This window comes from Muntiacus reevesi, chromosome 12 (assembly GCF_963930625.1).
Source record: "Muntiacus reevesi chromosome 12, mMunRee1.1, whole genome shotgun sequence".
NCBI lineage: Eukaryota > Metazoa > Chordata > Mammalia > Artiodactyla > Cervidae > Muntiacus > Muntiacus reevesi.
In genome coordinates, this window is record NC_089260.1 from 483,702 (window position 1) to 498,049 (window position 14,348).

Genomic DNA, 14,348 nt, shown 5'->3' on the forward strand with positions numbered 1-14,348 from the left:
GTTACGTTTTAGACTTTTGGACCAGAAAGAAGCTCCAGCCCCTTACTTCCGACGAGCGATGTTGGGTGTGAAGTGGTGTGAAAAAAGCCCCCAGCGCGGTAGAGCAGCTTTTGTAGGGAGGGTTTCCGTGTCCCCAAAAGTGCTGTGCCTCAAGCACCTAGAAGCCTGCCCGGCACATAGCTCAGGAGAAGCAGGTCCCATCCCTGGTTTGGGAAGATGCCCTGGAAGTGAAAATGGCAACTTGCTCCGGTATTGTTTCTAAATCCCCGTGGACAGAGGAGTCCATGGGGTCCCAAAGAGTCGGACACGACTAAGCCACAAACTGGCCTGTTCGTGTCAGCCCTGCACTTCCATGGATGCAGAACCAGCGGGTGCAGAGGGCTTCTGACACCACACCAGTGTGAGGGGCTCGGGTTTTCAGATCTTGGCGTCCTCGGGAGTCTTGGGAACCATTCGCCCACAGATACCAAGGACCAGTGTGTTAAACATTCAGTAAGAATATTGAGACTCTCACTTGCTGAGTGAGCACCCATTTGACCACGGAGGTGGGGGCTGTCCAACCCTACAGACCCGTGTAGACCTAAAAGGGTTATGTTGGACTGAATCCCTCCTGCTCTCGGGGGCTCACTCCATTCTGCTTTCAGAGTAAAGAGGCTTTTGTACCAAATGGCTTTCAGAAGCAGATGCTAGCAGACTTCCCAGTCCTGCCCCTTTGCCTTTCCTTGAGAGTTTAACAGCCAGATCTCTCTTTCTTCAGAGAACATAAACACAGGGAGCCAAATAAAATTCACAGCTCATTGTAGGGGACCAGGAACTTGAGGGGGCAAACAAGCGGAACTGTTAGACTCGTCGCTCCAATTAAAATGGGTTGAATGGAAGAAACAAGAGAACTGAAGAAAAAAATACAAACTCTTACATAAAAAAGGAAATTCTATTCCAAGGATCACATGGGGAGGGAAAGAAAGCTGATATACATACTCTTGCAACATGTGTCTGTAACGTGCAAATTAGATAAGGAGTCAAGTCCTAAAACCAAAATTCTGTTTGTTCATGTGCAGTTTTTCACCAGGTGCTAAGTGTTATGCTATTAAGTAACACCAGCTAAATGTGAAAAACACCATCCAGTTGAACAAAATGATGGCGGAAGAACAATCCGCAACAGCTGTCTCTCTATTTTACCCATGTGATTGCCTGCTGTTTTCAGTAAAGCATGAGTTAGTGTCCTGATTATAAGCAGCAAAGGAAAAGGAAAAACCTTAAGCATTGCAGAGTTTTGAAAGGAGAGAAAATGTAATTTTGCATTAGCCAGAGGGCATAAAGTAATCACATTAACGAACACAGACACTTAAAAAAAGCTTAATCAAGTTTCCAATAACCTGCTTTCTGGGGAACTGAAAACCAAAAAGCACTCATTTGCAATGGGTTAAGGATAGCTGCGGTTTCCCAGGTGGCTCACGTGTAAAGAACCCGCCTGCCAATGCAAGAGACAGGAGACACGGGTTCAGTCCCTGGGTCAGGAAGATCCCCTGGGGGAGGGCATGGAAACCCACTCCAGTGTTCTTGCCTGCAGAATCCCCATGGACAGAGGAGCCTGGCGGGCTGCAGTCCATGGGGTCGGAACGAGTCGGACACGACTGATAACTAACTTCCTGCAGCAGGAGAGCACACGTGTCCTCTGAGCTCCGCTGGGGTCCTGCAGACGCTTCTCTGCAAGAAGGGGCGAGCCACAAAGCTAGGAAAGCCGGGTGTCTGTTTTAAGCCAATTCAGGGAAACAAGAAATAGAGCAATAAGCCACAGATACCAATCTCTGCTTTCCCATTTAATTCGGAAAACTACAGTGTTCCTCCCAGCTCTCCTCAAAGGCCACAACTGTTTGCTATCAACACCTCCACCAAGCAAGCTTCATGTCTTATCAAAATAGCATTCTGTATTTACTGTAATTTTTTTTAATTAGGAACTTGTTTAAAATTCTGAGAGTTTTCTTGTATCATAAGATGGTATAAGGTTTGAGATTTCTGCCTCGAATCCGTTTTCCCATACATCATGCAGGGATTAATTTTTAGGACTGTATATGCCACTTCATAGTACAGACAACTGTACTCACTTATAAATCCTGGTTTAGCACATCCTTCCATCAGGCAGACTCTTCTTCAAGGGTGGGTCCTAAGAGGTCACACTCGCCCGACCCAAGAAAATGGGGCCAAATGGGAGATCCTGTACTCAAAGTCTGGCATCACCCCCATGTCACGCCTGGGTCTGCGTAGGGTGCGCCTCACTGTAAGTTCTCCGGAGTGGGCGCAGTGATGCCCTTGACACAGCCAGCCATCGTCTCCAGGCCTGGGGGATCCCAGGGTTCCACCAGGACCTAGCCAGGGGGCCTAGACAGCTAAGGACTAAAGCAGGTCGTTAAAGCCGTCCTCTACCCAGAATGCAATGCTCTCCCTTCTCTGCCTACTTCCTCTAAATTTACAAACCAAATCCAAGAGCTGTGGTCAGTGAGACTGATGAATTAAGGTCTCTCTGTTTAGACAGACTGGGCCATAAGCTGGCCCAGGGGCTAGGCTTGGAGTGATGAAGCAATGCTGCAGTCTTTAAAAGCAACTGAAGGGCAGGATTTGGTTTTACTTGTCAGGTTTACCCCCAAATGAAGGAGGTTTTGAAAAACTACATGCAGTTATCAGATCCTCTACTGTTCCTTCCTCCCCCTCCTTTCTCGCTAATTTCCTCCTTAACAGATCCGCACAGGGTCACAATACGCGTGCCCCATTTTTTTTTTCCCCCGAGTCTGCATGATTTGCTTTCCTACCTTCTCCTGGACAAGGAAGTTAGTACCACAGTCGGTCAAGAATAACATTACATGTCCAGGTCTCTCCAGGCTGAAAATTCTCCCATAGACCAGGTAGCAAATCCTGAGTCCTCAAAACCTGAAAGCCCCAGGAAGGATATAGCTGCCAATCTCTACAATGCCAAGTTTCAACTGGATAGAACACTATTTACAAAGGCTTGATCTTTCCAAGACAGACGTTAAGATTCCATTTCAACTTGAGGACAGGTTCTTGCAGAGAAATGGTATTTCCACCACCCCTCCTTCTCTCTCTCTGCCCAAAAGTCTAAACTAAAGAGAACTGAGTCGTTTTGCAGCAGGACTACTACTCAGCACTCCGCCTTCACGAAGAACGTGAACCTGAGACCAGCTCTCAGTAAAGCAGCCGGTCCCTCCAACTGAGGCCGACTTTTGTCAGGCTGGCAGCCAGGAAGGTGTCGGATCCCTTTTCCAACGAGGATGGCACACACAGGACCACGCGGGAGACACACTCAGGCGCCAGGGCCACTTGGTTCACGAGAAGCTCTCTGCTTTCCAACAAATCTTATTTCCAGTCTTAATTTTGCTTTCACTGCCTTCACTTTTCAATTCCAAAATTAATACATAGTAAAAGCTTACAGATAGTGACTGCCAGAGAGTATCTTGCTCACAGCACACCTGTGCTTTATAGGTTGGGCTTGTGGAGCTCCAATTTGTCAGCCTGTATTAAATCATGGAGAAGCAACACTTTAACAGTGATGCCATTTTAAAGCATGAAACTGAAAAGGGTTTTTAATATTTAGAGGAAATTCTGAGCATAAAGTCTATCTGTCTTTCACTTTGGGGCAAATTCGCAAAGTCCAAATAAAATATTTTTTAAGTTTTTAGAGAAATATTACGAATTACTTTATTATTATGCATTGTTAACAGCACAGTAGATAAATCATGGAGAAATATAGATACGTGTGTCCTTCAGAAATTCTGATCTCTAAGTCTGAACCTTGGAAGCAGCTATTAGTCAACTCTATATGCTGTATTCTTGGGTTTCCCTGGTGGCTCAGATGGTAAAGAATCCACCTGCAATACAGGAGACCCGGGTTTGATCCCTGAGGCAGGAAGATCTCCTGGAGAAGGAGATGGCAGCCCACTCCGGTATTCTTGCCTTGAGAATCCCGTGGACAGAGGAGCCTGGCGGGCTACAGCATGTGAGAGTCAGACACACTGAGTGACTAACACGAGTCTATATTAACAAGGGATCAGCTGCTCTATTGCATTCTGTTATTCAACTGATATTATATTCCAGAAATTGTTCTGGGTTCTTGGGATACATATGTGAATAAAGTTTCCTGCTATCATGGTATGCTGTTGTGATTTATAATAAGAAATATATATACCTATATATTTGATATATATTGATATAACACATACTTAATATATACTTGATTTATACCTACTAGATAGATATATCTATTTATTTATTTTTTAATTGGAGGAAAATTGCTTCACAGTGTTGTGTTGGCTTCTGCTGTAAACAATGCAAATCAGCCACAATTACACACATACCACCTCCCTCTGAGCCTCCCACTTCTCCAGGTCATCAGAGGGTGCTAGGCTGGGCTGGGAAATATGTATCTATATTTATGTGTGTGTGATCAGTCAAGTCTGCCTGCAACCCTTGTCTGATTCTGTAGCCCACCAGGCTCCTCTGTCCAGGGAACTTTCCAGGAAGAAATAATAGAATGGGTTGCCACTTCCTTCTCCAGGGGACCTTCCTGACCCAGGGATCGCGACTGCGTCTCCTGCAGCTCCTGTATTGACAGGCAGGTTCTTTACCAGAGCACCATCTGGGAAGCCCCCAACACACAGACACGTGCATTTGATCTTCAGCCCTGTTTCTGGCACAGAACTCTTTAAAAACGTCCGCATTTCCTAAGTGATGAAAGCCACAGCCATGTCTTCTGTTATGGATGGTAGGGAGGGGATGAAGGCTGGAGGTGGGAATACTCATGAACAACCAATGTTTAGTCAGTGATGTCCCATGCAGTGCCCGTGGAAGGAAGCCTCCATAGGAACCCAAAGGTCAGGATTCCGAGAGCTTCCAGGCTGGGCAACAGAGACACATCCTCGTGTCGACGTGCTGAGCCCAGAACTCCACAGGACAGAGGCTGCTTGGCTCCGGGCCTCGCCCTGGGCATCTCTTCTTCTGGCTGTTGAATTTCCTTGAATTTCCTCCGCAATAAACCAATAACCACGTGAGGAACCTGAAGGTTACTGAGCTCTGAGCTGCTCTAGCAAAGCCACGGAACCCCAGTGGGGGCAGGGAGGCGGTGGGCATGGAGACCCGATTTGCAGGCAGACACGCAAGTGATCACCGGGCCTTGTGACTGGCCTCCGAGACAGGGGCCACCTTGGGGAACTGAGCCCTTAACCCGTGGCGTCTGACGCCAGCCTGGGCGGGCAGGGTGGGTGCGCAGGTAGGCGGGCAGGGCGGGCGCGCAGGTAGGCCGGCGGGCAGGGTGGGCGCGGAGGTACCCTGGCGGGCAGGGTGGGCGCGCAGGTAGGCCGGCGGGCAGGGTGGGCGCGCAGGTAGGCCGGCGGGGAGAGTGGGCGCGCAGGTACGCTGGCGGGCAGGGTGGGCGCAGAGGTACCCTGGCGGGCAGGGCGGGCGCGCAGGTAGGCCGGCGGGGAGAGTGGGCGCGCAGGTACGCTGGCGGGCAGGGTGGGCGCAGAGGTACCCTGGCGGGCAGGGCGGGCGCGCAGGTAGGCCGGAGGGGAGAGTGGGCGCGCAGGTAGGCGGGCAGGGTGGGCGCGCAGGTGCGCGGGCGGGCGCGCAGGTAGGCCGGCGGGGAGAGTGGGCGCGCAGGTAGGCGGGCAGGGTGGGCGCGCAGGTGCGCGGGCGGGCGCGCAGGTAGGCCGGCGGGGAGAGTGGGCGCGCAGGTACGCTGGCGGGCAGGGTGGGCGCGGAGGTACCCTGGCGGGCAGGGTGGGCGCGGAGGTACGGGCACAGTTGGCAGCATCCCTGGGGACCGAGTGGTGCGCGAGGCTGCGTCTGGGGAAGAGGCTTCCGGACGGCGGGGACCCAGAGGCGACGGGAGGCTCCCGGACTCACCCCAGGAGGGGCGAGCGTCAGCACAGCGCCCCCCAGTCCTCCTGGAACCCAGCGCCCTCCGTCTGACGCCTCCAGGCTCCTAGAAGCCCGGGGAGTCCCCACATACAGGGCGGCAGACAAGACGCACACACTTCTTAACTCCGGGGCTGGAAACCCTCAGACATACTTCTCAGGCCGAGGACACGTCACGTGGCTATGGAGGCAGTCTGGAAATGAGAGTCTAACCTGTGCGCAACAAGAAGAGAATATGGTTTTGTGGGTTTTTAGCTTTTTATTTTGTAATCTGGGTTTAGCCAATTAACCACGTGAGAGTTTCAGGTGAGCAGCAAGGGGACTCAGCCACACACACCCTTGTATCCCCTCTCCCCCAAGCCCCCTGCCTTCCCGGCTGCCACGTAACGCTGAGCAGGCTTCCCTGTGCCACGGTAGGTCCTGTCGGTTATCCATTCTAAATACAGCTCTGTGTACATGACCATCCTAAACTCCCTAAGTACCCCGGCCCCGAAACCATAAGTGCATTTTCTGAAGTCTGTGAGCCTCTTTGTTTTGTAAGCAAGCTCATCTGTATCATTTCTTTTTAGATTCCACATATAAAGAGCGCCGTATGGTATTTCTCCTTCTCTGATTCACTTCACTCAGGGTGACATTCTCTAGATCTATCTGTGTTGCTGCCAATGGCATTGCAAGAAGAAGAAGAGAGTTTTAGCTGAGGCTAGACTGTCTCTAACTCAGCAGCCCCGCACCGCACGGGGGCTGTTGGGCTGCAGCCTCCAGGCCTGTGAGACCTCTGCCCACCCGCTCCAAGACTGAAGAATGGGCGGAGTCAGTGACAGCGATGTCAGTGGGTTCACGGATCTCACACGTCTGGAGCGGCATCCCGGAGTGGTGCCCACCGTGGGCAGCAGGCTGCAGTCAGGCATGGTGCAGTCTCCACTCCCAGGAGAGAAGGGAAAGCTGCCCGTTACAGGAGGAACTGACCGCAGCCTGCTCATCAGTTACCAGGAGGCTTGCAGATGGGCGGGCCTTCAGCACCCCTTTGAGAACAAGGACCAGCAGGGGCTGGGGGCGGGGAGGGAAGGGCGCCGCGTGAGTCAGGTGTGCACGACACGGGCACTGGGCCCGCAGCGTCAAAGAGGGAGCGAGAGAACAGCCATCTGGGCTGGCCTGATCGCACAGCGTCTCTGGTGACACCAGGTTTAGGGAGATGAGAAATCCAGTCTTTAATCAGCTGAGGGAAGAATGTATGGACAACAACTCCAAGCTAACAAGGTCCCTCATGAGTAACTGGGCTTCCCAGGTGACACGGTGGGAAAGAATCCACCTACCAATGCAGGAGACGCAAGAGATGCAAGTTTGATCCCTGGGTCGGGAAGACCCCCTGGAGGAGGGCATGGCAACGCCCTCCAGTGTTCTTGCTGGAGAATCCCATGGACAGAGGGGCCTGGTGGGCTACAGTCCAGAGGGTCACAAAGAGTCAGACACGGCTGAGCATGCCTGGTGGTACAACACTCGTGAATACCGAAGCAGGTGGCGGAGTCCAAACTCTGCTGGCCTTGCTGCAGTCTGTGACTGTTTGAGAGGCATAAGACTTCCAAATGAAAACAAGGAGATATTAAGGTTCAGAAATGGTGTCCAAGCCGTAATCTTTGCTCAGCTGTGCCAGCAGAAACCCTCAGTCTATCTGCACACAGCCAAGCTGCTGGGGAGATGGGTGACCAGGTTCACCGTCCCTTGGATCACTCTCCAACTCTCGAAAGCCACCTTCAGCCTTGCAGGTACAGACCTGATTCCTTCAGAAAGCACTGCAGGCGTGGACCGTGGGTATTTCGGGAGAACGGTAAATTGCCCCAGTGCTGTGGACAACCCACACCGAACTGCCACCTGTGCAGTCAGCTTCTGAATTGCATCCACTTTTTAGCTTTTCTGTTGTCTGTCGCCCTCAGAGTTGTGGCTCTCTGCTGGTCTGATGAAACATGCTCACACTCGACTGAAATCAGAGACAGAACTCGTTGGCAACACTCCAAGAATGAGAGCGGGCAGTCAGAGAAGAAGGTTTAGTGAGCAGGGCTTCTGCTTGTGGTGTCCAAATCTGATAACCGGCATGTTTGCCAAAGAGCTCTGTGAAGTTCAGTCCTTTCAGTCTGCACACCTGCCCGCTCAGAAATATAACCATATATGTGAGAAAGGATCGGTAAGGCGAAAACACGCGAGTTTTCTAATAGCCAAATTCTCTTCAACACATCTATTCAGTATCTGAGCACATTCAGATAACAATGATTTCTCAGAGTGAAAGCTGAGCTGGTTAACGATTTTGTGACATGAGTTTTAGGATATGATGGGGATACAGTTTTATCAGGAGTCACGACTCTGGGTCAGATGACAGGACGGTGAAAAATGGAGATGAATGTCTTCAGTGAGTACACATTCTCTTTCTATCTGACTCAGCTTAGTTTTGTTACAGTACAAAGTTCATCTCAATCTGAAGAAAAGATATTTTCACTTCTCTGGATTCTGTTATAAAACTTCTTTTAAGTTAGGGAAGTTCAATTTCACTATACTGGTCATGGTAATGTTTTTAATCAATAAGATCAAATGTAATTAAACATTCTAGAAACAATGAAATATGCTATTCATGCCAGCACATGTTTTTTATTAGGAAGATACAGAGAAATAAACCATCACTAACATTTCTGCACCTAGGAACAAGCAAATTGGCCCACCCCTCCCACTGACCCTTCAATTCTGCTTTTAAAACAATCACTGCCTCCGTTTTTCTAAATACTGGTGACTCGTTCTTCATTCACTCATATCATTTATTATGATAAGGGTATTAAAAAGCTGATAGATTATTTTTGTAAGGTAGACTTTTGCTCTGAAATCTTCTGTGATTTTCCTGTAAAGTGTTAAGCTTCTGAGTACACAGGTTTTTTGCAAAATACTTTTCAAACACTAGAGAAATGTTAAACAGGAACAGTTAAGTGAAAGTAACACTTTGCACAAGCCCGTAACCAGGAGGTAAGCATGGCTAAGTGTCTGGAGTTTATTCGTCCCAATTTTCAATATGGATAGAACAGAATAGTATTGTATAATAATTTATAATATTTAATTATAAATTATAATATTTAATAATATTGTAATATTGTTCTGCACCTTTTTAAATTTTATCAAGACTTCAAGCATCTTGTGTCAGCCAAACTTCTAATACAATTATTCAGTCTGATAAATAATGTAAAACTGTTGCAAATATATTCATGCAGTTAAATTTTGTTAAGGATAGTTATTCTAGAGAGTATGCAATAACCAGAACTTTGTGACAAAGGAATTATCTAAACTCTGAGCTTGCTTAGCACAAATGGACCATTTGCATCAGTGTTTCCAATGCTACATCAAATCAGAACAAAAGGTTATTTTTTAAACCAAATATTTTGGTTCAGTCCTTGGAAACGTCCATTCTGCTTTTGCACAGCCCCTTATGGTGGACAGGCCCACAGGGACTCGGTCCTGACAGCTGCCATGGTCTGAATTAGTCATCCTACGTCATTCCCCACCCGCCTCCATCCCCCTGAGTTACTATCTGCTGTTAATACTGTACTCCGAGAGAAGCAGAACCCCCTCAAACCAACTCGCTGTTTTAAAATCACTCTCCTTTCCTCCTCGAGTCTCTGTCTCGGTGAAATTCCCATTCACTCAACCCCCAGACCTGCCGTCGTGAAGCCATTCTTTCCCTCTGCCTATCATCGCCCAGCCTCCTGCCGGCGGTCATCGGACCCTGCCCGCAGACTTCTCCCTCAGCAGTGCGAGCCGCTCCCCTCACTCCCGCACCACCACGGTCCAGCCCGTCATCTGCACCCCTGCGCCAGGCATCGCGGGATGGGTGTATCGGCTGGCCAGAAAGTCCGTTCAGGTTATGACAAGCCCGCTAAGGAGGGGCCAGGAGTCAGGGGAACAAACCCGTGAGAATCCTTCCTCTGTCCCTTCCGGAGACGTGTATCACCCTGGACTTAGTGCGTTTGATCATTTGTAAAAAGGGAACACTTAAGCTATCTTAAGCAAGTCAACTTAATACATCCGGAACAGAAGCTAGTATGTGGGAGGTCGTCCTTAAACGTCTTTCTCCTCCTTGCTCTTTCCCCACCAGCTTGTCTTATACATAAAAACTGTACCTTCAAGTGAGAAGGCCAATCAGGTCACTTACCTACTTAAACACCCCCACTGACTTCCTGCTGCTTTCAGGCAGAAATCTGAACATTTTATCATGAGATAGATCCTCCAGCCTTGTCCAATGCCCTTACTTGCTTCAGCTTAAAGCAACCTGCACCAGCAAGCTTGCCTTTGCTCCCCTCCACTATAACACAGGGCGGAACCCCCAGTGCAGTGAAGGCCACTCAGTCACGTCCAACTCTCCGACCCCATGGACTGTAGCCCACCAGGCTCTTCTGTCCGTGGAATTCTGAGCCCATGGTAGATACTAAATAAACGTCTGATGGATGGATGGATGCCCAGAGATGGACAAGTACATGAACACAGGAATACATTTACAGAAAGACAAGGTTTATTTACTTATTATAAGTACTTATTAGTGATGCGTATTTCTAAAATTTGAAGGTGGAAGGCTTCCTTAAAGTCACTTGAAATGCACCGACTGTAACTCTCTGGCTGCTCGCATGTTTATTGGATTTATGTGACTTACAATGCTGTAGTTTCAGGCGCACACACACACGCGCACCCACGCTCCTTTTAGACTCGCTCCCCACACAGGTCATCACAGAGCGTGAAGCAGCGCTCCCTGTGCCGCGCGGGAGGCCCTTGTCAGCAGCCTCTTTTGTTTGCAGTCACGTAATATGTCAGCCCCAGTCTCCCAATTTAACCCTCTCCCTAGTGTCCCCCCGGGGACCACGCCTTTGTTTTCTACCCCTGTGACTCTGTTTCTGTTTAAAAACCTTTCCCTCACATTCCGAGATACTTAACAGATCTGATTTGCAAGCTTCTAAGGAGCTGATCCAGAGAAGGCAATGGCACCCCACTCCAGTCCTCTTGCCTGGAGAATCCCATGGACAGAGGAGCCTGGTAGCCTGCAGTCCGTGGGGTCGCAGAGTCGGACACGGCTAAGCATCTTCACTTTCACTTTTCATCTTCATGCATTGGAGAAGGACACGGCAACCCACTCCAGTGCTCTTGCCTGGAGAATCCCAGGGACGGGGGAGCCTGGTGGGCTGCCATCCATGGGGTCGCACAGAGTCGGACACGACTGAAGCAACTTAGCAGCAGCAGCAACAAGGAGCTGATCACACATTCCTGGGCATCACTGCTGTCTCCCGGATGTTCCGGCTTATAGTGAGAGCAAAGCCCCTCTTCCCACTGCAGACGGGGTGCAGGGTTTGACCCCGATGACAAGCCACGCTGCACTAGCATGGGGTGACTCCAGAGAGCCTCTGCACAGTGGTCGAGGGCTGAGCACACTGGGGGCGGCCTGACGCCTCCTGGAGAGTGCTCACAGGCACAGCGGGAGCACGGAGGTCAGAGAACAAACTAGATCAGCAGGCGTGGCAGGACCGTGGTCATGGAGGCTGCCAGGTGGCGGGGGGGCCCAGGGAAGGCCTCACGCAGGAAGACCAGCCTGGTCTGATTTCAAAGCGTATGACTACAGCTCTTCGAGACAGTTGAGAGAAGGTGGAAATTAAATGTTATTCTGGAATAACTGGGGGCTTCCCAGGTGGTCCAGCAGAAAAGAATCCACCTGCAACGCAAGAGACGGTGGTTCAGTCAATCCCTAGTTTGGGGAGTTCCCCTGGAGGAGGACATGGCAACTCACTCCAGGATTCTTGCCTGGAAAAGTCCATGGACAGAGGAGCCTGGCGGGCTACAGTTTATAGGGTCACAGAGCGTCGGACACGACTCAGCGCGCGCGCACACACAGACAGATTGTTCTTCCGAGCTTCGACTCACACTCAATTACCTCCTAAACTGAACTCTGCAATCACTCTGTCCCAAGTCTGTTAATTCTAGAAATCAGGAGCTTCTAACCAAATTAAAATTCTGAAGAGCAATGTTCTTTTATGAAATGATTAGTTTCAGAAATGATATAAAGTATAAGTTAATATATCAGTATATTCCTGCCAAAATAGGTAAGTCAATAAAAATGCACTTCAGAATCAGCTTTTATTACAAGGCAAAGTATTGTAAACATAAAAATCTTGAACTTGAATTACACCTTTTATTATGAACATTTCACTCAATAAAAATCTCATGAACAGGGTCCAACTGATGACAAATTCCAAACTAATAAAATGTTCCCGTAACTTAAATAAACAAATTTAGATCACCAAGTAAAATCAAAGCCAAGTTTATTTGCACAATTCAAGAATGATATGAATTTCTAGAACCTCTAGTGGTTGGTCTTTCACCATCTATAACAAACTCTGTCTTCTGAGTGTGTCTACATGGAGACAGTAGTCCATGCATTTCCAAGGACCAAACATCAAAGCATATAGAATATCCTCTCTACTCCCTTGTTTAAGACCAAGAAATCTGAGACGCAAGGGAACACGGTGACGGACGACGCAGCCCCCCAGCTGAGAGCTCTCGGTGACTCTGGGTCAGGCCGCCCAGACTTGTGCAAGCCTCCCTTCTCACTAGCCTTGCTTTCTGTGTGTGGAGGCACGCGTGTAACTAGCAGGGAACCAGTGTTGGTCCCCTGCTCACCATCTGCTTTCATTTCCTGCACAGCCACCAAAAAAACATTACCTGGATCCCCAAAGGCAACACGTAGACATTTTTGTTTGAACATTTTGGATGAAAAGGTCTTAAACCAAGCTGTGTGGTAAGGGGACCCAAAGAAGTTCAAGAGTCATTGCTGATTCAGGAAGAATACACCTTCTGGCGATAAAGGACCCTGTCCCAACTTCTGGCAATTATCCGTCACTAGATGCTACAGAAAAAAAGGGAATATACATTCAGTTTATGGTTCTCGTTCAAATTTCTATTTTCAAGAATTAATAGAACCCAAAATCTTTTTCAAACATGGGTTTCCCTGGCGTCTCAGTGGTAAAGAATCCATCTGCTAATGCAGGAGACCTGGGTTCGATCCCTGGTCTGGGAAGATTCCCTGGAAAAGGAAATGGCAACCCACTCCAGGATTCTTGCCTGGAAATCCCATGGACAGAGGAGCCTGGCGGGCTACAGTCCATGGGGTCACAAAGAGTTAGCGACTAAACAAGTGTTTTCCTTTATGAGCAAAGGCAAATTATAGTTTAGAATTAGAGTCTATTAGATTCAGCCTCATTTCCTCTGTTTCCTAGAGTTTTAAAGGCTTTTCTTAAGCCCAAAGGATAAGTTCTTCAGGCAAATATTTATTTAGCATCAGTCTTACATTTTCAGTCATTGCTGTCTGGTGGGTTATAAATGAATAACAGAATTCTGCCAGTCGCTTAGGCTCAACACAATTACCACACTCTGAATGAATGAAAGCCTGAATGCGCGTCCAAAGGAAGGCAGCCATCGTTTTCCTGGTTAAACCTCAGCCAAGACAACACAAGTTTAAGGTGACATATAGAAATGGAATAAAATAAGAATCAACATATGTACATTGTTTTAAAATTTTATTTGCTTATTAAAGAAAGGTTGGAAATAGGTTTGCAAGAACATATCTGCATGTACAAAGTAATCCATGTGGTTGAGGAGGGCAAGCCCTGGAACACACTGCTGGATCGACTGGTCATCAAAATTGGAACTCTTTGGATCAGAGTCAGTGGGAAGGCATTAGGCTATACGTCAAAAGCCACTGGAAAGGACTGGATCTAGCTTCACAGTCGCCAGACTCAGAAAGGCCATGTTCTAACGCATATTCTTGGATACCAGTGAAGCTAGTGACCAAGTGATCTCAGAGTTAGATCAATTAATTAAGCAAGAGGTAGTTTCTCCAATCATGTCCCTTTTTTTCTTTTCACCAAGGTCATTCCTAGAGGGGATAAGGATAAATGACATCATCTTTGAATCCCTTTGAATTCCTGTTCTGGGGCCCCATTTCCCTCAAATACAGTCATTTCTGTCTTGTTGCATTTTAGGATTCGCGGTCACCCGACGCAGAAAGGATTCCAGAATTCAACTTTAGGGCCAATCTTTCTCTGAGGACACCACTAAAACAACAAGCAGAAATCAGTCCTGTGGTGTATGGATTAAGGAGTTTCTTTTTGATACACTTTTCTGTTAATATAACAATATTAACAGTGTCCAAATAGGAGACAGGCTGATGCAACAAGCCCCCAGAGGAAGCATACCAACCACGCGGTGACCTCCCTCCCGGGTCCGTCGCCTTACGCGCCTTCGCAGTCGGTCCTCCGAGCTCCGCCGAGACTGTCAGATCCCAGAGCCCCACAGCTCTATGGCCTCCAGCTCATCCTGGACAGGGGTGAACTCTGGCTGGTCAGGATGGGGAG

General features: G+C 48.6%; 1 protein-coding gene across 5 annotated transcripts in view; it reads right to left on the reverse strand.

Moving 5' to 3' along the window:
• Positions 1–13,496: 13,496 nt before the first annotated feature.
• Positions 13,497–14,348, reverse strand: part of COL14A1 (collagen type XIV alpha 1 chain) — a 225,961-nt gene continuing 225,109 nt past the window's right edge. For 2 of the 5 annotated variants that reach the window (XM_065903377.1, XM_065903378.1), the window contains exon 48: positions 13,497–14,348. In XM_065903377.1, coding sequence (XP_065759449.1) covers positions 14,269–14,348 — 80 coding nt within the window. In that variant the 3' untranslated portion in view covers positions 13,497–14,268. The other 3 variants (XM_065903379.1, XM_065903381.1, XM_065903380.1) reach the window with 3 other exon arrangements.